Source organism: Solea solea, chromosome 2 (genome assembly GCF_958295425.1).
Source record: "Solea solea chromosome 2, fSolSol10.1, whole genome shotgun sequence".
NCBI lineage: Eukaryota > Metazoa > Chordata > Actinopteri > Pleuronectiformes > Soleidae > Solea > Solea solea.
Window position 1 is genome coordinate 23,686,722 of NC_081135.1, and position 23,152 is coordinate 23,709,873.

General features: G+C 42.5%; 1 protein-coding gene across 4 annotated transcripts; it reads right to left on the reverse strand.

Moving 5' to 3' along the window:
* Positions 1–44: 44 nt before the first annotated feature.
* LOC131443647 (disintegrin and metalloproteinase domain-containing protein 23) lies at positions 45–22,567 on the reverse strand. Of its 4 annotated transcripts, none has more exons than XM_058613459.1 (26): positions 22,291–22,567; positions 21,351–21,568; positions 20,690–20,766; positions 17,481–17,544; positions 16,366–16,448; positions 16,156–16,219; positions 15,207–15,279; positions 13,772–13,839; positions 13,535–13,600; positions 13,358–13,426; positions 12,674–12,840; positions 12,284–12,368; positions 12,100–12,187; positions 10,876–10,927; positions 10,492–10,591; positions 10,324–10,395; positions 10,144–10,230; positions 9,976–10,056; positions 9,809–9,859; positions 9,654–9,717; positions 9,450–9,555; positions 7,472–7,591; positions 7,211–7,379; positions 6,578–6,689; positions 5,115–5,205; positions 45–1,995 (listed from the first exon to the last, which is right to left on the reverse strand). In XM_058613459.1, exons 1-26 carry the CDS (start codon positions 22,364–22,366, stop codon positions 1,950–1,952), a joined length of 2,349 nt encoding a protein of 782 aa, XP_058469442.1. In that variant the 5' UTR covers positions 22,367–22,567; the 3' UTR covers positions 45–1,949. The 4 variants fall into 4 exon arrangements, with proteins under 4 accessions (XP_058469442.1, XP_058469451.1, XP_058469468.1 ...); XM_058613468.1 differs by lacking the exon at positions 5,115–5,205 and adding an exon at positions 6,049–6,139; XM_058613476.1 differs by lacking the exon at positions 45–1,995 and adding an exon at positions 6,049–6,139.
* Between the last annotated feature and the right edge of the window lie 585 nt (positions 22,568–23,152).

Genomic DNA, 23,152 nt, shown 5'->3' on the forward strand with positions numbered 1-23,152 from the left:
AGAATCACGTCAGTGTGGATTTGACAAAGACGGCAAAGCACAGATAAAATTTGTCAGTAGTTTATTCATCGGTCCAACTGTACATGATGCAGTGAGAGAGGGACACCAGACGATGAGTAACATGGAGGTTTACATTGATGCCAGTGCTATGGCAGCACCTGGAACACACCAACTGTCAGCTGGACTGGAAATAATAGCCCTGCACAAGGAAACTGTTCAGGCCTCATTACGTACAGGCACCATACAGTGTTTGTGTGCATGTGTGCGTCTGTGTACATGTGTGTGATTAAAAACATCAGACTGAATGGAAAACACACAAAAATGTTTTTGTCTTTTTTCAGTTCCACAAATGTAAAAGGGTGCTCTCTTGTTTTTCATTGTCAATATTCAGTACTTTTTTCTTTTTTTTTGTTAAATTATTATTATTATTATTATTATTGTTATCGTTATTTTTACTTGCTCGTAGTTTGAGAATGGAGAAGCGAAATGAAACAAGATGTGGGAGTGGCCAGATACAAAAGATCAGCTAATTAGCAGACGTTTTTGTAAATTCATGTCTATATTGATATCATCATTATTACCCATACTTTTGTGCAATATCTCTCTTTGCATAGTAAATAAAAGATAAATGTTTTTTTTTTTGTTGTTTTTTCTGTAGTTGACATGCACCTATCTTTTGTAGCATATTTCTGTTGCGGATTTCGGGGGACTCCCATATAGAATTATAAGCCCACTATAAGTGATTGCATGCAGCGTTACCGGTAGAGCTGATCTTGATTTCTATTAAAGAGTGTATGAGAGCAAAAAGGCTAAGCCAGTATAGTGGGTGGTGATATGAGGGACTGTTAAGTAAGAGCTGTCTAGACAGGTGAGCACCTGCATGGACAGACTTCATGCCCTCAGCAGTAGGACAGGCACCACTGGCTGCAGACAGAGGGGGAAAGTGCTCCGTGTGCAACAACATCCATACGTTCAGGTGATTGGTTCTTTGGCTTTTGAGTAACTGTTGAAGAATCCTGGAGGGGGGAGGAAATCTGGTGATGTTAGGCTGACACGACCTCAGTCTAAATCCCTCTAGAACTGACATGCTTCTCCTGGACATCACAACTGCTTTTAAGTGAATCTAAACCTTGAAGCAATCGCAGCAGGCGATGTGCAGTGTGCGACTTCAATTTAGGCCCAAATCGTAACTGTAGTTTTTTTGTTTGTTTGTTTGTTTGTTGTGAGTAACATTGCCAAAAACACCTGCGATTCAACATGCGAAGATAAAAAAACAAAAGCAAACGGATGTTCTTTTAAAATATGCTGATAATTCTAAACATGAACTCCTTATTTATGTACATTTTTGTGTGTGTGTGCGCGCGCGCGTGTGTGCATTCACTCTGTGGTCTGCACTGCCTCTATGGATAACTCACATGCAGCACCTTTGAGTGAACTAAAGGAGGTTCAACCTGTTTTCCGCTGGGTTTGGTTTTTTAAAGAGGCTATCTCCTCTACTGGATAATTCTTTTTCTTTTTTTTTTTCCCTGTGTGTATGCTTTTGCAGTATAGTATAGCTTTGAGAGCCATGCAGAGCCCTGTAGGGAGGACTCTTCATGCCAGGGGGCCAGCAAGCAGCACGTTTGGTGTGGATAATCATGCCAGGTGAGAGAGTGGTGTGGATTCCGCCTGAACGCCTGTGCACTGGCACTAAAATATGGAAGAGGAGCACTGTCACTCTAGAGATCAGGGTGTGTGGGGTGGTGGGGGTTGGTATATGTGTGAGATGATACTGAAAAGGTTGCATTTCTTATGTAACTACAATGGAAATTGGTAAAACGTCCACTATGTCTTTTTTCAAGTAAATCTAATGCCAAAAAGATCAGCAGCAATAAGTGCAGTCCAGCTGTCAGGTAGCCAACTAAGGAAGCCTTGGAGGAGTCCATCGGTGATTGCCGTCTCTCCCTGGGTTAAATGGCTGAGGCGTTGGGGTCGTATCGCCGCTTCTTCACATTTCTTATGCAGAGATAAGAAAGAGAAAGTCAGTGTCGGCCATCATCACACAAAGAGTTACAGACAGTGCAACCTGGACAAGCAACCACACTCATCTCTTCAAGGAAATGCTGTAAAACAGTGCTTTAAACTTGCTGCTGTATTCAGTGAAGAGAAACTACAACATTTAAAATTTTTCTGTGTCGTTTTTGAAGACTTCAAAGATCAAAATGCTGAAGACACAGAAGTGTGTCTGAGGAAGGCTGGTCCATGTTGGCCAGTTTGACCTTGAAAGCAGAGACAGTCAAAGGTATTTACATTCACAAACCTCTATGATAAACATTTTCCTTAATGTCCACTTTTTTATTCATAGAGTCAAATTTAGTTGTGTTTTTTAATTTATTTGCGTTGTATTTTGTCACACCAAGCAGTAGATAAAGGTGAAAACATTGAGCAAAAGGACAATAACGTCCACTCACTCAAAAAAGCTAATAAATTAATAAGTGTGAATGTGGTCTGTGACAGTGTTGCCAGATTTGGTTTTCCGGGAGAGACGATAGGTGATAGGGACAAGTGTAACAAGTAGTAACAACAGGAATTATGCTGATGACCATTTTGAAATGACAGATGTGCCACAATTAAGTGTAAAAAAAGTTCTCTGAAAATAAGTCAGTTAGTGTAATACCAAAACAAATGTTGAAAATTAACGGTTGAAATATGGACCTAGAGTCGTCCTTTCAGAAATCTTTACACTTTACAAATACACTGCAAATTAAAGCCCATAAATCCATTTGCAAGTCACTGAAAAAGAATCTTATCATGACTTATCAGAATCACTTATCGGGATTAAAAGCACTTTGAATACGTTCATCGTGGTGAATTTCTATTCTATTGTGATCTATTTCTAATGTGCCTATGCAACCATATATAAAACAGGAGCTACATCTTTCCTCATGACTTATTTTTCCTTCATCCATCATCTATGATCTTATTACATGACTGCCATAAGTCGGAATTTTATTTTATTAAAACACATGGCAGTAATAACATTAATCGCAATTAATTTGTTCAGGATGAAACAATTGCGTGACATAAACTTTTAAAATCGTCCCATGCCTCTCTGCGAATCAACTACTCTTAAGTTTTACTTTATTTCAATGTAATAAATTGACAGCTGTTCATACATCCAATAGTATACAGCAATCACAAGCTGTTAATATGTAACCCTCAGTGCTCAAGCGACACAGATCCGTGCCGCAGGTGCACCCTTAGTAAATTGCCATGGGATTAATACACAACTCCTTAGATGGCGTTTACAGGCCACATCTTCAGCTTTACAAAATCTGTTGTTGAGTCAAAGTTATGATTCATTTTATATATCGCATATTTCTGTTAATAAACCGGGAGTACCGATAATTGCGCAGAAGTCACAAAGAAGACAGTTTTTCTTTTATATAGTGAACTTTAAACTGTGCCCTATTTACACATTTCACAAATTTGATCCGATTTTTTAAACATTTTGAGTACTTTTTGCTCAGGCGTGTTTATATAGTTGATGAAAATGAAAAAAAAGGATATTCTGATCTCTAACTGGGCCACTGGCAAATCTTGCAACACTGGTCTATGAACATAAAAACCTTTGTTGGCCTCCAGCAAACAAGTGCAGACTGGCATGTTCGTGCAACATCACTTTACAGGGTGAAGATGTGTAGAGGACACGTCTCGTTACCAATTTTGATGGAAAAGACATTTGTTCCCACGCAAAACTTAACCATCTGGGAAGAAAGAGCTAACATAAAAGATACTCTACAGAGGAGGGAAAGAGGAGACAACCACAGAAACAACAACCACGGCAGCAGAAGCAACAACTACTACCACAACAATGGAACGACAACAACAAATACGACAACAGGAGTGATGTACAACCTCCCCGTACTGTGGCTTGTTGTGGGGCTTCTATCACTCTGTCATGCACCTCTTCCAATAGTAGGCCAGTTGAAGGTGGCACTATTGCTGTGCGTGGTTCATGCAGTGCAATGCGCTGTGTCTGTACCAGGTCTGTGAAGCAGGCAGCAATGGCAGCTGGTGTGGGCGGGTCCAAGAGTCCGGCTCTGCTCTATGGTGGAGCCTGGCCATCCAGGTGGGTGTGGCCAGCCATGGCACAAAGGCTGCGACCAACAAAAAGGTCCTGGCTTCTCTCTGTCTGTCTGTCTCTGTCTCTCTGTCTGTGTCGCTCTCACCACTACATTTAAAGTCTCACCCTCAAACAGTAATGGACCAAGAAAAAGATCATGGGAGTGATGAGAGCACAACAACCCTGGACCTAATCACTCAGCCTTTGTGCAATGAACTGACCTCCTCCAAATCAACAAGTCAACATGCAGAAATGTTTTCTTGCTTATTTTTTTTTCTTTTCTTTTCTTTCTTTTTTGGTGACAATCATGGTGCTTTGCTAACCGGCATGCTTTGGTGGCTGCAGGATTATATTTCATATTTTTCCTCCTATTTAAAGATGTTTTAACACCCCTGTTGCTCAAGACATCAGGCAAAAAAAAAAAAAGTGGTAGATTGGAAAAACGTCTTAAAAAAATAATATATTGTGCAAGAGAGTACATTTCCTGGCTACACAGAGATATGTTAGTGTCAAATTCTTGCACTTCAGATGGTACGTGAGAGTTAACTTGCTAATACAGACATACACAGGCTATTTGTTTTATTAAATTTAGCTCTTACAAGTGCTTCACTTTTGTTTGTAAGGGTCTCTGTTGTTAAGTCCTTTACTAAACATGCATGTAAAGCATTGAGCTCTGCCCATCCAATCAGTTTGAGGTTCTGCTACAGATGCACGGACGGCCCTTGATGTTGCTTCAAATTTGTCTTCACACATCGATACACAGAACAACATCCACGTCGCCCTCAGGGAAAAAACCGGCAGGACCGTACGCTGGATGAAGCTGAGCATTTCAGGCAAATTTGTATTAAGTGCTGCTACACAATTATTCAATAAAAAAAAATACATCTGTTTGTGTGTGTGTTGTCCACTCCAAGTGTGTATATTCAGTAGCAGAGGCTCAAACCCTGGTGTCTAAAAGCAGCAGGGATGCTAGAGTTATAGTAGGAGAGGCATGCGGCGTGTTGCTTACTTAAAGCCCCATCCAGTCCCCCCCAGCACTATGGCAGCCACAAGGATGGCTCCGGCGATGGAGCCTATTATTAGATTGGTGGCACTAGGACCTGTAAAGGGTTATGGGGAAAAAGACATGAGTTTCTGCTCTCACTCACTGTATCAACGACATAGAACTATACAAGGATGATTTCACATGGAACAGAAAACAATAACCATTTAATATACCACTACAGTAAGTCTGAGAATGTATTTTTGCATGCTTTGTCAGCCCCCTTTATCGTGTGACATGGAGATTTCAAGTGGAGGCCCTGGGAATATTTATCTGGTGTCAGTTGACATAGTGATTATCAGTGGTGTGTTTGTTAAGGTTGTGCAGAGGACTAGACCCTGGGTTTCCATCGCTGTTGTTTTAAAGAACAGAGATTGACTGAGGTGATATGTATATGTGGCCTGCAGTAAGAGCAGTAGAAAAATGTTTTTAGGGGTCCCAGTCACCACACAGCCTACCACTGACTGACAAGCCAGGTCACTAACTGGACACTTCTCAGGACTGTTTTCCATCTAAATGCCCCACATGCCCCAGAAAGGAGAGGATCACAGGAGCAACCACATAATGACTAAGAATAAGAGAAAGAAACGGGATAAGAAGAGGAGGAGGGAGGATGTAGAGAGAGAGAGAGAGAGAGAGAGACTTGTAGTAATGGGGGAACAACAGGAAGTGGCAAGAGAGTAGGAAGAGGAGGAGGAGGAGGCAGGGGGGGGGTTCCATCAATCAATCACACGACACTGAAAACATCCAATCACATGACAATTATATGGTCATCACCAACACACAAGAAAACACAAAGCCACCGGGACGCACATACGGGCTCAGGCCGGCTCACGAGACCGCCCGCACACTGAGGCACCACTATGAGAAGAAGAGCTGTGAAAGGGTTAAAGATGCTTACTCTATTCCCCACCCTGTGCCTCCAAAAATCACCCCCAGGGCCAGAATGGTCCCTGCTACTGCCCCTATCAGCCTGTTAGTGGCCACGCTCACTGTGTAGAGGGAAAAGGAGCATTATTACCACCCTGTCAAAAACAAACAGCAGGCTTCTGCTTCAGAGTCAAGGATGAAGTGAATCGGTGACGCTTCCCTCCCCCTTAACCACCTCCCCCGTCTCCCCTGTAGGCAAACCATAAGGTGTACAGCTGAACTGTGTGTTCACTGAATCGTCTCCAATCAAACTAAATAAATCAGAACACTGCTTTTATATTCACATTTGGCTGATACTTTACATGTTAAGCCTTTGCAGGCACAAGTACACCTGAGAAACTCGCATGTGCTGACTCAGCTCCCCTGACTGAGAATGACAAAATATACAGCATATGCTCATAAGTCAAGGTAAATCTTGGTTAAATGAAATGAATCCATATTAATGTGTGCATGTTATTCATTCTATTAGATTTCAGAGGTTGAAAGAGGTGGAAACCGACCCTTGGGCCCTTCGTCCTGAGTGGCCTCAGGCTCTTTAGGTGGGTCAGGCATGCTACAGTCTGTCCCTGCCCATGTGGCGTCACAGGTGCATGTGGCTTCATTGTTGCACACCTGCACAAGTAAGACAGAAACAAATGAGGCGACGGTAAGAGACACGTAAGCGCTTTAAATAAATTTGCTGACACACAACATTTCCAGCAGCTGTCTTAATGTTCCTAGGTTTTTATGCAACCACGTTAACACAGTCCCACGCGTACCACAGGGTAAAGAAAATAGGAGCATATAGCATAAAAGGAAATCGTGTTTACATTGTCCATGTCTAGGCTTAGGCGATAAGTTAATCATTTTGTTTGGCACATTTTATTTTATATTCAACATTAAAATAAATAAAAGTCAAAGCATTATGTCATGTACTACATTTGAAAGTCAACTGTTGACTACACACAGACACACATATTTAAATATACAGTATACTGAATTTAATTTTCTTTTGATGCATAAATCTTTAACAGAGGAAGCAGAACGTACAACTGAGGGGGGCTAAGCCTCCTTATGTCCTCTCGTGGAGCTGGACCAGGTCAGACCACAATGAGTGAGGGGAGAATTGTGGGTAATATCACACTGGGACTCACCCCATGGGCAGAGCACACCTGACCATTAGGTCCGCTGGGGCAGGTGCTCATGTTGAGTGACTGGATGGGCAGACACTTGCGGTCAAGGCACATCATTGACGGCCCGCAGGGAGTCCCATCGTCTACATAGCCTAAATCGGTGTCATCGTCTAGGAGGACATGGCCACCACTGAGGGGAGGAAGGTAGGCAGGTGAATAGAGAGGGAGGGAATACAAATCAAGAACTATAAGCTATAACTAGCAGATATTCAGTAGGTTTACCTGCAATCTATCTGTCCATTTTTATAGTTGAAGAAGGTGGTGGTTATCTCTCCTTTTATTACTCCAATACGTGGATTACGGCCAGTGTTGGTACACAAAAGGTAACCACAGAAAACGTCGCTGTAAAAGAGAAGTAAAGACATATCTGTGCAAGATGCCTGTGCCCAAAGTATGAGTTGTCATGGTATCCCCTTTCTTTTGCTTCTTTTACATGTGAATGTAAGGCCCAGCTATTTACAGAAAATCCCTCTTATTTGTCGATATGGGTCATATACTTATGGGAGAAACTGTATAAAGCATTTTGAGTGGTCTCTATGACGACAAAGAAGTCATATAAATTCAGACCATTACAGCCATTTTATGTGTGAAGTCATCACAGTATATAGTATAGCAGTCATTTTTGCATATTCAGCATAATTAATGTGGATTTGGAGAGAGCTGCACAATATTAAAAGCGAACCTAAAGGATAACAAAACACTTTTTGTATATAACAATCAGTGATTAACTTTAATAATAGGAAAAATAAGAAATTATTAACCCACTGTTGCTCCCTACTGGATTAAAAAAATAACTAAAATCTCACTTGACACTGATTCCACTGGGTCATCAGAACCATAAACTCAAATAGACATGTATTGCTAAGTACAATTAGCATTTCAATACAATATACCCTTTATTATCTTAAAAGTAATTTATTGATAGGTCTTGTTTATTATTGTGTGCGTCCTGTGTTGGAATCACTCGCTGAGCTCCTGTTTACCTGTCACTGACACACACATATGCAAAACACAATGACAGCTGACACACCTGTACAGTCAGAAAAACATAATTTTAGTCCTCACAAACACACATGACATCCATGTGTGTTTGCATATTGCATATACAGGGCGCGTTTTAATGCCAGGTGTGAACAGACAAACTTAAACCTATTAATCGAAACCTAAAAAACAAATCTCATTGAATGAATTAAATCCAAATCACTGCCAGAAGCAGTTGACACAATGCTGATTAGGCCCCACATGACTCTCACCATGTTTCCCCCTGTGGTATTGTCAAGTTGTACACAGGATGCGAGTATATATCATGACAGATATACATTGTGCTAGTAAAGCAAAATGCCTGCAAACCAGATGGAGTATGAAAATAGAAAGAAACTCCCATGAAAAGTAAATTATACTGCTCAAAAAACCCAGATGTTAATACTTCATTTCCCTGCCCGACACTGTGCTGTGTATTAAAGGTGACATAGAATGCTTGTATCACACATATATGTTAGTTATGGAGGTCTACTTACATATATTAACTTGTTTTCATGGTTAAAAACCTCCTAGTCGCTGCAAACGAGCCGATCAAAATATCTCCTCACTGACGCTCTCGTCAGCCGCGCTGTTTCAGACCAAAATCACACCCCCAGAATGTGGACTGTGTTGTGATTGGCCAGCTAACGAGAGCTTTCCCACTGTCCTGTGATTGGCCAGGTACCTGGAAGTGACGTAATTGGTAGGCCAGCTCTCAGATACACAGCTCCCCCTCTGGCACGGTGGATGCTCTGCATCTCAGCAGCTACAACGAGAGTAGTTCTTCTTCTTCTTCTGCGGTTGAATGTACGCAACCGGACGTGCCCGGACTAGTGCCCGCACCAGGAGGCGCTGCGGTGGTGAGAGGAGTGGTGAGGTATACTGATGACAACATCAACATACGGAAGGGCCGATCCGCTTCGCAGAGCCCAGGAAAACAATAAAACCCTATTTTCTCAGCAGTGGCTGAACTGTTTGTTCTGAAACTTTGGGGTTTCATAAACGAGGTAATGATGCAGAAACACACACAAACGCAGCGTTAATTGGAGCTTCCGGTCTATGTCGCCTTTAAGAAAAAACCCTCAGTCAGGTCTGATAGTATTGCTTCACAGAGCCATAACAAACCTCAAACCTGACACGTACAGATGTAATAACATCGTCCTTATCTCTGAAAACTCACTGTTTGCTACACTGGACCCACTTCTCTCCGTCTCTTCCGCAGTTGCCCTTCTCTGTGCCTTCTGTGTTGAGCTTCTCATAGCAGAACTTCACTGAACCTCCAGCCTCTGAGGAACACAGAGCAGGGAACTGCACAGTTTCTGACATACATGCACATACACGGTGACACTCTGATATCAACACCATTGAGAAGTTGTGATCTTACTTGACCCCCAGATGTATTTACACTGGCTCTCTCTGGTCTTGCACTCTCCACTGTAGCAGCGACCCTGCACACAGTTACAGACACAGAGAAACAATTTTAGCTTTCTGCTTACAAACTGTTACAAGCGAAATAAAAAGCTAAATCAGTCCATGTACCTGGTCCATCTGGCACTGGTAGCCATCTTGTTTATGAAGGTTGAGAGGGCACTGAAAGAAAGCGATAGATAAATAATGTCTAAACCCTGTGCATCAATGCACAGGGTTTAGACAGGTGACGTGTTTGAAGCAAATAGTACGTAAATGTGACTTCTACATAAGAACACCTGTCCGGAGTCTCCAGAGCAGGTCTCTGAGATATCACAGTCGTTCACAGCGTAGCGACAACTGTAACCTCGTGGATATAACTGCGCGGGAAAAGAAGACAAGAAAAAAGTCTGAATAAAACAAGCAGTTTGAAAACGAGTGCTTTGAAGAAAAGAAGCAACTCATACCAAACATGTGTTATTGCAGCACGGGCCATCGCTGCAGTGTGCCCCGTTGGCAAGGGAACATTTCTTGCAGCATTCCTTGTAGCACTCCTGAAAACAAAAGAGGGACAGCTTTAAAAGTCTGGGCAAACGGGACGACGACAACCAACCAGACGTGACTCGCTGAAGTGAGAGGGAACCCACAGCTCTGCCTCCGCAGTCACACTCCTCTCCCACTTCTACAAATCCATTCCCGCACTCGGTTGTCTCGAACAGCTGCAAAATAAGATGAGAAAAGATGAGGTTTGAAGGATCCGGAACGAAACATGAAGTTGCTGACACGTGACAGAGGCAGAGTGGCGAGCCTCTCACCTTGGTTGGCCTGTTAAACAGACAAGAGCCGCCACCTTTCAGGAGGAACTCCTTGTAGTCCGAGATGCTGCATTTGGAGAATCTCCGTGGATGTTGGACCCTGACGGGAGAGAAAACCGCGTGATAATTGACTAGAACTCTGCGAATGGTACGACAATAATAATTGCATTTATACAACACAAAGTTTACAAAGTGCTTTGACACACAAAACAAACGAGAAACTCAACAAAATGGTAAGAATTAGAACACGAATTGTCAAAATAAATTTTCATTAATTGGTTACTTGATGTTATGAAAAACACAGATCTGTGAGTTGTTCAGTTAAACAGTCTATTACATTATTTAGTGTCTGTGTGTGTGTCTAAGAGAAATGTTGGACATTACCCAGTGTCCTCCATTATGCAGCCAGTCCATGGGTCAGAACAACCACATTCCTCTGGAATGAGGAATGCGAGAAAAGAAAAGCCACAGAGACAAGGAAAGAAAGAGAAAGGGAGATTACAAGCAGCATCCATGGATGAGTGTTTTTTTTTCTCCAAGGTATTTAAATAAAATATATGAATAGAATATTTACATACAATAAGAGAAGACCGCTGACTTGATGTAAAGATGAGAGAGCCTGATTGACTGACATTAGTAACTGATTTCTGTTAAAACATTTCATCCTATTTTCTCATGAAGCTTGATCAGTTTTGGTGTATTCAGAAAAATGAGTGGCCGTCATGCATTTTCGGAGCTTTCTAACATGACATCTGTTCGACGACGCTGCCTCATTAATCACTGGGATCTTAAAAACGAAGCCTTAAATCCTGAGTCAACGTTCTCGGCTTTCTAACCACTTTTTTTTTTTTTTTCGCCCCTTTTTCCCAAGGACATTCAGTGCATCTCTCCATCTGTCACACCTGGGATTAAAGCTGTCGAGAGGCCGCTTGCTCATGTTCGTGGAGCAGCTTTTTGTTTTACAGGCGCCATCTGCTGTTGTCAATGCCATAAGACAATTAAATGCCTGGACTAAAAAAAAATATATATACAATCCTCCCTTTCAAGTGTCAAGAACTCTCCAACATTACGGCGTTAATGATAAGTAAGCAGATTTTGTTCAGCACTGTGAAAATTCCAAGGTTCATTATAACATACTTATGCCTGGAGTTATACAATAAAACTCATGGCAACAACTTCACTTTATTTACTGGAGTTTTAAGAAATATGCTGACGCACAAATAGACGTTTTCCAGGGCTGGATACATTAAAAAAAAAAAAAAAAAAAAATCTGTATTTCAAACAAGCGTGCCACAGAATAAAAAATATCAAAATATTAAATATGACAAATAAAAAAAAAATACTTTCAACCAAAGAAACTTGTACAAATAACAGTTAGCTTCCATAAGAATACTAGATGTTAGTATTACATAAAGTTTAATAGACTTCAGAGTACAATCCAGTAAAATGGGTTCAGGGGAAATGAGGAAGCAAAGGGTATCTGAAAACCCATGAGAGTACATGTAAGTGGAATATTTATTTTCCGCTTTGCAGTCATTTCAGTTGGCTGATTGTGCCCTTCCTGGCTCGCTCATACTAAATATGAGATAGCATCTAATTCATGAATACTTCTCTTAGATGCTGGGTCCCACTGGATTCCAAGATTCTGTGACAGACTTTGGCACAGAGACACGGCCATGGACCCGGTGGTGCCGTACTGTGGACAAAACAGAGCCCAGCGATTATTCACCCGCGGTCACTCTCTGCCGCCCGCGTTCAGAATAACACGAGACGTTAGACAAGACGCTCTGACCTCATTGACTCCGACCCCGCGGCTCAGAGAGCACGTGCCCCCGAAGTACGCCGCGCTGCTTCTGCGATAATGGAAGGTCACGTTTCTATGACAACAGGAGACAAAAGGTGAAGTCAGGACACATCCCAGTGGATCAGAGATCGGTCCACAGCAGTGATTTGATATCGGACATGAATATCCATGTTTGCTGACACAGTACTGTTTGGTGTTCGAGGAGCAGTAGTTGCAAGCCGAACGTAGAAACAGAACAATACAGAAAAATGGTATCCAGCAGCAATAAAGTCCAAAAAATAACTTTATTTTAAGGAAACCGTCCTTTTGAGAATTGAGAATTAACATTATTTAATATTATTAAGACACATATCCAGCAAATTACAGTACAGAGCTTACGAGAAGAGGTGAACTGCGTCTGCGTGCTGCTTGATGCTCTGCTGCCGGTACTTGGCGAAGTCTCGCAGCATTTCCAGCGGCCTCACAGTGACGGGGATCTGATCCTTGTCCGTCCAGATCTCCACAGCAACAAGCACCACGCGTGTATGTAGCTGCTCTTTGAAGATCTAGCATTGAAGCACACAGTGAATGGGAGGAATGAAAGGCAGAATGAGAGAGAGAGAAAACGGTGGACGGGGGGGTTTGTGGCATGATGAGAACACTGGCACAACAAGAAGTAAGAGCAGGACAGGTGAGGCTCTGACGTTTACATTACAGGAGATTTACTGTGATTAAAGGCAGTTATTGGGCTTAATTCTTTCAAACAAATATTTAGTTCAGAGACAGTATCTGAGAGGATAATTCAAAACGTTGATGTGCTGAATGTGCTCGTAAAGAGATCACCTCTTGGAATACAAGTAGAAATCTTAAGGACGATACATCCGTTCAATATCTTTTGACAACTATTATTAAAAAATGTGTAATATTTCAGTCAGGACTACAGTGGCGAGCGAACTGTTGATGAATATCGCCTTTTTTTGAGCACACGCAGCAAATTAAAATGACTTATCTGTGCACATTCTGAAACTAATCTCTATTAAGAACGGAAAAAGAAAACCCACATTTCTCAAAGATTTTACTCACAGCATCCACGAGGTTCACCACCGACTTTGCAAAATTCCTCGTGTGCTGCTTCGTCCTGTGTCGTTTGTACTGCACGCACAAATGACAAGAACAAAGGGACGAATGAGCTACATTTGTCATACCATGTAGACAAAGTCAAAGCAGACATATATTAATATCATTATATGCGACACGTACCATACTGTGATCACTGACAATCATGATCTCTAAATATTTCGTCTCCTCGAACACATTGCGAGGCATCTGCGAATCAAAACCAGAAACAATCAGCAGTGACCGACGTGTTCCAAACTGTTTTAGATCCCAGTGTCCCACATGTGCAATCACTGTGAAGTTGTTTTTATTTTTAAATGTTTAGAGCGGTGGAAAAATGTGTTGGAGTACATCAGAGTGAGGTGAGATCAGAGGACTTACAGCTCTCTTTTTCCTGCGCTTCAGCCAGGACAAGTCATCCAGCCCTGGGAAGAGCTGCCCCTCCTCCACTGCAAACACACACAAGGCCAAAACAGGAACATTAAGTATTTCCATGTTTTGATGGGTTTAAGGTCACAGCTGGATGTTTTTTTCATTTTAATGTTTGCCTGAATTCCATGGAGCTCTGCATCTATGCTAGATGCGAACAAAGGTATACAAGGGCCTTTATGCATGGAGTTGGACCGTGTGTGCGTGGGTTTTCTCTGGGTTCTCCGGCTTCCTCCCACTGTCCAACAAACATGCAATATGGGGATTAGGTAAATTGGACACTCTAAATCAGGGGTGTCAAACTCAAATGACCTGGGGGCCAATGAGCAACTACTCTGGTCAAGCAGGGGCCGACATCGAGGGAAAAAAAGTGGAAAAAACAACTATTTAGTAGCCGGTGGGCAATACAAGATATTCATTATGATATTAGACATTGCAAAGTAAAAGTGCTTGTTTTGATATAAAATGATTCACAATTAAAACATATTTATGATGCACAAAAACGGAGAATTAAATGGAAAATTTGGCAAATAATGACGAGGATCATTGGGATTAAAACATCTTAAATATATGTAATTTCATGTTGAGTGTAATACATTTAATAAAGCAATGATTACAACCGAATGTCTTATTACTATTATAAAAATATTGCCGGCAAATACATTTAGACTTATATTCTGTCTCTATTCCATCACCTTGCACAGTGGTGGGCGGGCCGCATGTAATTGATCGGGCCACCAGTTTGACACATGTGCTCTAAATTGATCGTAGGTGTGAATGTCAACCTGCCTATCGTGGGCACAGCACCCCCCACGCGACCCTCCTGTGGAGGATAAAGCGGTCGAAGATGGATGGAATATCCCATTCATTGTCTACCACTTTATCCCCCACATGAGGGTCACAGGGCTGCTGGAGCCTATCTCGGCTGACATGTGAAAGACAAAGTACACCCAGGCAACGCCAACGCACAACCATCCACACTTTATGGTACAATTTTGAGTATCCAATTAACCTCTGCATGTTCTTGGACTGTGGAAGGAAACCACACACAGAAAGGTCGGACCTTGGTCGGACCAGGTTGCAAACCTGAGTCTTTTTGCTGTAAGGCCACAATATCCTATGCTTCATTAAAAACTAAAATTTTGAAATTTAAATGTTTGTTTCCTCTAAAGCACAATACACTATTAAGAAGAAAATGGTCAATGGAAAATTGACATTGTGTTCCCCAATCCCTGTGTACTTGCATGTTGTGTGGCGAACATACAATACATGTAAGGTAAGGGAAGTAGGGGCAGGATGAGGTGGAGGTGTGGTGACAGTTAGAGGTGAAGGACTGATAGAGGAGGTTGTAAAAGATAATGAATGACAGTGATGGAAAAACCCTTACCCTGTTCCTCTGGATCATTGTTCCAATGAAGGGAGGCTGCTCGTCTTAGTCTGTGTGGCCTTGCAGCTGTATCCTGCAGAGGGTGAGGCACACGAGTGGGAAGGGATGAGTGTGTTCACTATGGACACGGTTATATAAACTTAAAACTGTTGGGTAAGACAGGAATATAAAACTTGAAATCAGATGAAAAATGTAGGGAGAGCTGTTGATGATATAATTATAACAATAATAATAATAATAATAATTATTATAATAATAATTATAATAACGATAAAGAAAAAAGGAAAACAACAGTTGGCCATGCTTGCTCAGCATTTCCAGCTAATAAATTACACTTGAATTAAGTGATGGCAGCAATAAGAGTAATAAGGGACTAAACCCTATTTGTGACTGAATTTAATAGAGATGTTATTAATGTTGTAGGAACTTTATTTGTTCACGCGTTGAAGAAATGATGAATTATATACATTTAAAGGACCAGTGTGTATAAGTTAGCTGCATCTAGATCTGTAGTTGTATAATTGAAAAACACTCTTATGTAAAATCATCACAAGAACTTTGACGACGTCCGTTTAAATGTGTGATTTTCTATACAGTATATGACACAACACTGACACGACCCTCATGAATATCCTCCTATTTATTGAAGTACAGGGACATGTTTGTTTTAGTATAATGTCACGTTATATTAAACTATTAGGCTCCAACAGTGTGCATAACAAGCTAACTGCACACTGGCCAGACGTGCGTCATTATCTCATTTGTCTCAGCTCCTTGCTTTACAAACAGGAATGCCCTTGGAGCTATGAGGATATCCTCAGCTATAACAGTAAAAAGCACAAACAGCTCAGGTTGTTGGGAAAGTGTGGCGGAGGAGAGGCTACAAAAACAAAATAAAACAAAACGTGCGAGATGCATATTTTGGTTCAAGGCGAAGGACATAACTTACGATTGAATGAGTCTGTTCTAAAGGCTCGATTAGATAGACATAGACTCCATCGTCAAACATCCCGCTGACGGCCACAGAAAAGAGAAAAGGGAGAGAAGCCGTGAGTCAGTAGGAGGCGAGGAACAGGGATGAGTGTGTCCCAAAACACACAGCGAGGAACACACACACACACACACACACACACACACACGGAACACTGCTGTTACTTACTGCAGCCCGTTGCACGTAGATAAGGCCACATGGGAATTATCGTTCCCTCTCACCTGGCCATGGTAGTAACAGTGCTCACCGCCCTGAGGAAAGACAACACAGTGCTAATGAAACATCACAGGGAAACCATGGCCACAAATGAAGCAGCAAGGCAAGCACACGAAAATACATGTACCAGAATTATTTCATGACTGACTGCATCATTTATCAACTTGATTATTCCGGCATCAATGTAACAGCTTGTGTCACAGACGCCGTTCCAGTTCTGCGGGCGGCTCTATGCTTGTTTATACGTGTGTGTGTGTGTGTGTGAGTGTGTGAAGAAATACATTGCAAAGTGGGTTCTGGTACTGTCTGTGACTCAGCTGTCAGAGTCAGACCCGGGGTGAACGGAGGACACCCCCCCCACACCCTCACCACCATTCTCTGTCCCTCTATCTCTCACTTCACCCATCCCACGCTGCACTGTTACTGCAGAGTGTTTTCTCTCCCTCATGGTCATGTGACCAGAGCTCCAGCAGGAGGCTGCAGGAGAGCAAAACCCTGCTGATTCAGCTACAGTACACCCAGCCCAGCCCTCTGCCTGAATCAGCAGCAGCAGCAGCAGGAACTTGCGCTGTCTCTATGCATCCATCTATGTACAGTATCTATGTATGTACCTGAACCTTTACCTCTGAATGTGACTGCAGTTCTGGATGACTTTATTTGATTATCCATTCGCAGACGTTTTAGCATTAAAGAACCACAAGTAAACAGATGTACAGATGTACAGGACATCAAAGCACATCTGTGCCCGTCCTTCAGTTTCAAAGCCCAAGATGTTTCTAAATGAACTTGGAGTCACGTGAATATGGCTGTAGATGTTTTAACTGCTGCTTTTAATGGTGTATATTTTGATTTGTTTATGATTATGCTATTTATTTATTCTCTCAGATGGAATTTCACATTATATGTTTCAGCAACTTGTCATTTTGTCTCGTCTGTAGCTTTGTTAAATATGCTGCTGCCTGTCTCGGCCACGACCCTCTTGTAAAAGAGATTTTGTTTTATTTATTTTTAATCTCAATGAGGCTTTTTCTGGTTGATATGAAAGAAAATGTCAATTTTAACATTACCTTTGAAAGAACGGGTTTGCCCCCTTCATAATGGATCTCGACATAATCTGAAGACAGCAAGCCACTGGAAAGAAAATAGGGTGTGTAGTTGGTTAGGGTGGACGGATATGATGCAGTGACAATAAAAAAAAAGGCAGCATTAGTCTGTCTAACTTTGCTTTCTCTGACTCACTTATTGCGGTTTCAAACAGGCGGCGAGCGCCGCTTTGGTTGGAGTTTAAACAAGAACAGTCATAACCACAGTGCCTGGATTAGTCTGCACAAACATGACATGGCCCATGGCATCTCAAGAGGGAACCACAGATGTTAAACATCGCCTGCCCTCAAGAAACGTAGTGATGAATTCACTTGCGACGCTCAGGCTGCACAAGCAGCGGAAAATCCCAAAAAAATACAAACTATCCTAATAAGACGCTTAAGAGGGAGCCCAAGCAGAGTCGTTCATTCGTTCTAAAAGTAGGTTCAACTCAAAACTGCTTTTTACAGTACATGACTGGGTCTTCCTCAAATGTCACAACATTACATCCCTGGTTGAGAAAGAGAACAGGAACAGAAACCAGTAACGATGTTTGGAATATGCCTAATAAGGTGAATGATTGTGAGGCCTCAGCTTCACCTTGAGCACAGCAGTCCTCCCGGCAGTTTCTGCTGTCTGAGTCAGCCTCCCTCAACATTATCCACACACACACACACACACTCAATCTGTTAGCTGACCGACGATTTCAAGAGGCTGCAATTTTTTGCCATAATGGCGCTTTATTTCTGAGTAGTCTTGCAAATCCAAAACATCCACCTCTCTGTGGACATGTAGCAGTGCTGCAGCAGAAGAAAGAGAAATAGTAATAATGATAATAAAAAAAAAAATCATCATGGGTCCGTCTTGTGACACCAGCAGTGCGATGTTTTTGCGCGATGCTCAGGAACATGTGAGGAGGAAGTGCATCAGCATTATGAGGGGAGAGGTGAGCCATGAGAAGCTTTTAAGAGTTTCAGTATTCCTGAGGAGCAGAGAGGGCCACACCAGAGTGTACTGGGTAAATGTTGTGTGTGGACAACATTAACCATATAACTGGGTTTTCAATTCATTCATTTTCATGACAAATGGGAAACAACAATGATGAAAAATAACCGTTTCTATGACGAGGGGCAAGCGTTAATGGAGCTTTCCATTCACAGCTGATAGTCAGTTGAAGCCAAGGATTTTCACACACAACCATCTCTAGCGTTTGCAGAGACAGAGAAATAAATATAACCAGCGAGCAAAAGTGCCTTGGTGATGCCAGACGACAACGGGGGATGACCAGTCTGGGTTAGAATAACACAAAGGCAACAAATCAAATAGCCACTCGTCACAACCAAGATATGCCTCAAGACGATCTCTAAATGCACAACACATTGAACCTTGAAGCCAATGGGCTACAGCAGCAGAAGACCACAGAGACTGCCACTCCTACCACTTTATAAGGCATCCTGTGTACCTAATAAAGTGGCCGGTGTGGTACACAGGAGGACTGCCACAATGCAGCAGCAGCAGCAGCAGCAGCAGCAAGAGAAGGAGGAGGAGGAGGAGCAGAGAAAAGAGAGACAAAAGTGAAGTAGAGGACCTGGCACCCGATCTCTGAATCATGTAGCGACACACGAAGCAATGATCTGCTCACAGTCTAAATAGATGAAAACACTCCGAGGAAGGCTCTGCAGTGCACAAGATTGCTACGAAAGATCTAATGGTCCATTACAGGCAAGTTACTGGTGATGAGCTACATAAAAAAAAGGATGTGGCTTCAGTCAATAATTCTTTTGGTGCAAATGAAAACTACTTCCTCGGTTTACAATCACAGGTGCAGAAGAGGTGAGCGGATGAAGCAGCACCTTCTCATTGACAGGGTGCAGACTTATCTATATTTAGATCAGTACTGTCGCAGCTACAGCACCAAGCGGAATTCAAACCCCTCCGTTCACACACAAAAGAAGGTGCACACTGAAGTTAGCTCATGGGTCTCACACACAATCTACAGTGCAAGCAAACAGCGGGCAATTTAGGTCACGCACTCGACACACGAGCATCGATTACTCACTTCAGATATGTGGCTTCATTTGCGAATGTAACATTTCTGGAGGCTCTAGAATATGAAAACTGCTGACCAGCCTCTATATTGGCACTAAAATAACGTTTCACATACTACAGATATAGCAGAGCTGCGTTTGCAACATCATTTAACCGGAATTACGGCACACTTTTAAACTAAATGCACTCAAATAAACTTGGAAATCATTATACATTTTTTTGTATAATATAAAATAAGTGTACAGTTTTGTGGGTTTATGACGGCTCTGGTTTGAACAGACTTTATCAGCGTGTCTGCAAACTAAACACTGCACACCAGCATTGAGGCTGAATTTCCAACCACACCATTTTTCTCTCGTTCTCTCATCTATCATCTTTCAGACAAGGCACAATATAAAAGCAGAACACTTTGTGACATAGTGCAGAATCCAGCTTTAAATCCAATCAAAAGGTCCCGAAATTCAATCTACATTTCTAAGCCCTTGTACACATGCACATTAAGCCTTCACATATGTAGACTTGCTACTTTGTGAGGAGAGCAAATCAATATCATCGAGTGTCCAGAGCCTTATGTCTCTGAACGGGACGGTGATCACAGACCCCAGAATATGTCTCTAAAGATTTCTAAGAATCTAAGCGTTGCGAAAGATACAGACTCTGCGTTAGCACGTAATCCTTTTTCAGGAAACACTCCCGTCTTTGACTCTCATCTGGCAGCTGAAGTGAAACTGCTCTTAGAATCATGCTTCCCAAAACCTGCACTGTATCTGACTGACACTGCACATTATCGACTAATCCGACATACAACGGTATCACTTTCGTAAAGACAGTCAGCCACAGACGGGAACCTCAAGTGTTGTGATTTACTGTATGTGTCTACTGTGACTCACTGCTTTGTCTTAGTCGTGTCATGTTCGTGTCCGAGGTCAGACGAGCGCTGCGCCTTCACCTTTACATGACTGTTATTGTAACGTTAAATTGTACAGTGTTGGGAAAAAGCCTTTGGTGTTTTGTTGGACTAAAGAAATAAAGAATCTGCAAAACGTATGATTTAAACATGACCCTGACAAAAGACCCACGTTGAAAAAGACGTACAAATCACACTCCAAGAACGTTGGACGAGATGAGGAAAACTTGGACCTACTTGTTTAACCTGAGATCCAGGACAAATCTGGAGCCAAATGCTTCTAACTGGAAACTGGCCTGGGCAAGGTGGATAGTCTGTGAAGAAAGAAGTGGAGAAAGAGTGGTCACCGGAGACAAATTCACAATATCGGACCGATTTTTATAAGTCTACGGAGAAAACCTCATCATCAACAATATTGTCTGCAGAAGTCACTGTGTTGTGAGTGCAGGACATTTTTAATAACCCACATGAAATGGTGTGAGTCCTTTCTCAAACGTACTATATTTTAGTCTGCTTTTACCGACTTAAAATTAGGTGTTACAGAAAAGACAGCAAAAATAGAAAGTTCCCCATATCAAAGGTTTGTGGAAGGCTGGTTTGAAGGATAGGGAAGACAAAACTTAAAACAGATGTGGTGGATTAATGACATATAGCAATGTACGGTGGGTAAACTGGGAGAAAGGCATACTTCAGCATGGTCGCACTGGCACGACTCCCGCCCTGTGAGTGTCTGAGAATGTGCTGCGTATCACCAAACGACCAATTATGGAATAACGGCTCAACGAAAGCTACAGCAAACGTCAACATTTTTGACACACACAGCACAGCGTGTGATTCTTCACTCAATGCTATTGGTGTTTGCTCCCCCGCCATCCCAGTGTCACATGTGCTGGCTTACCTGGCCCTCTGTGGCCTGGTTCTTGACTCTCGTGTCCAGGTCATGGTACGTACTCTCCGAGTCCTCGTTTAGGTAGTAAATTAAGCGGGAGGGGTAGGTGATCTCATGCTCTACTGCATGGTGTGTTGTGTTGTCTGTGGCAGGTGCTGCAGTTGCCTGTTGCTTCAGCAGTGCTGCCACTGCATCCAGATCAACCTTGTCCTCCACTCCAGGAGAAACTGCAAGAACATTTGCAGCACACACACACACACACATGAAAAACCTGACAGCTCCCCACACACACACACACACACACATATATATATATATATATATACTCATGCAGTGTACAAAGAGCCAGCTGTCATCCTTTATTCATGACACGCATTGATAATACTGAGGCAAGTGGTCGCAGCTCCACTGCAATTTCTCCGGGACACACTTCAGTGAGACTGGTAACACGGTGTCCTGCAACAGCCACATATTATGGCACTGACAACACAGGACTTGCATGTAATTCAGTCAAAGCGACTAATATTGTGCTCGTTGCCAGAGAGGAAACTCTGCATCAGACACACACACACATATGCACAGATTATGCAGCATGAATCCAAGCAGCCTCAGTCAGCAGGAGCAGATTAAATCATGCTCTTGTTACTATAATTCAAATCACACACCCGGCTACTGTGGAGCACTGTGTTTTAAAAGCCGGACAAAAGATGCTGTAGTGTGCCCTAATGCACCATCATGTTGAAGACGCTGCATATTAATTATAATATCTTTCTCCGTGGGGATGGAAACACCATGCCCCTGCTGTGGGTCGTCACGTGAAGGTGAACAGGCACAAGTGGAGGGTGGAGGCTATGTCCTGAGATCACAGTGACGAGGTGGGGGGGAAAACATTTCATAAAACATCACAAAGCCAGCAGTATATATATATATATATATTGTCAATACGTACCGGATGACGCTAGTGATGGATGAAGCCAGGGCGAAAGGATGCTGACGAGCAAAGTGGCCAGAAATATCAAATGCATGATTCATATTTGATAACTGAAATATCTCGATATCAACACGACAACGCAGTGAAAGGCTTGCGGCCCATTGTGGCGGGGATGGTGGCCGTGCGGTGGGGATTTCTTCATGTATCCATCCAGGAGGCACCGGGCTGCTGCTGCAGTAGCTGCTGAGGAAGAGGAGGAGGAGGAGTAGGATGAGGAGGGGGAGCAGCAGAAAGAAGGCGGCGGCCAGGCTTCGACTGGAAGTCAAGCTGCAGGCTCCTCCCCGATGAGCACAGAGATCCCCCCCTCCTCCTCCAGGTGACTTCACAGGCATGGCAGAAAGATCATAACAACCTGAGACAAACATGCGACCATGAGGAACACACAGCGGAAAAACATAATAATATGAGAGAATATAATAATATGAATATAACATAATGTAATGAAGAATGGGAGACTGAAGATAGAATACCTAAAATGAGCAAATGTGATGTATAAGACGATGATATCAGATAACATTTAAAAGTATGGACCATAATATGCATGTTTACATGCATGTTAAAAGTCCAATTTTAGTCGGACTAAGACAATAATTCTGTTTTCAAACACATTAGGTCGACTAAAATCGAGCTAGTCTTAGTTGGACCAACGTACCTGGATAATGTGATTCATAGTCCGATTACTCCTGCATGTATACGTTTAGTCGGACTGGAGTTGGACTTGGCGGTTGCTCTCCAGTCTTTGACCCAGAACTGTTGCCGGAAAATCATACGGCAGCGGTGGCGGCGTCTTTCTTTGGACAACACAGAAACCACAAGAGCC

Coding starts and splice junctions, on each gene's coding strand:
- LOC131443647 (XM_058613459.1), bottom strand. CDS start 22,366: ATGCATTTGATATTTCTGGCCACTTTGCTCGTCAGCATCCTTTCGCCC. Junction 13,427..13,534: donor TTGTCAGTGATCACAGTATG/GTACGTGTCGCA, acceptor TTGTGCGTGCAG/TACAAACGACACAGGACGAA. Junction 12,841..13,357: donor TGGTGAACCTCGTGGATGCT/GTGAGTAAAATC, acceptor CTTCAATGCTAG/ATCTTCAAAGAGCAGCTACA.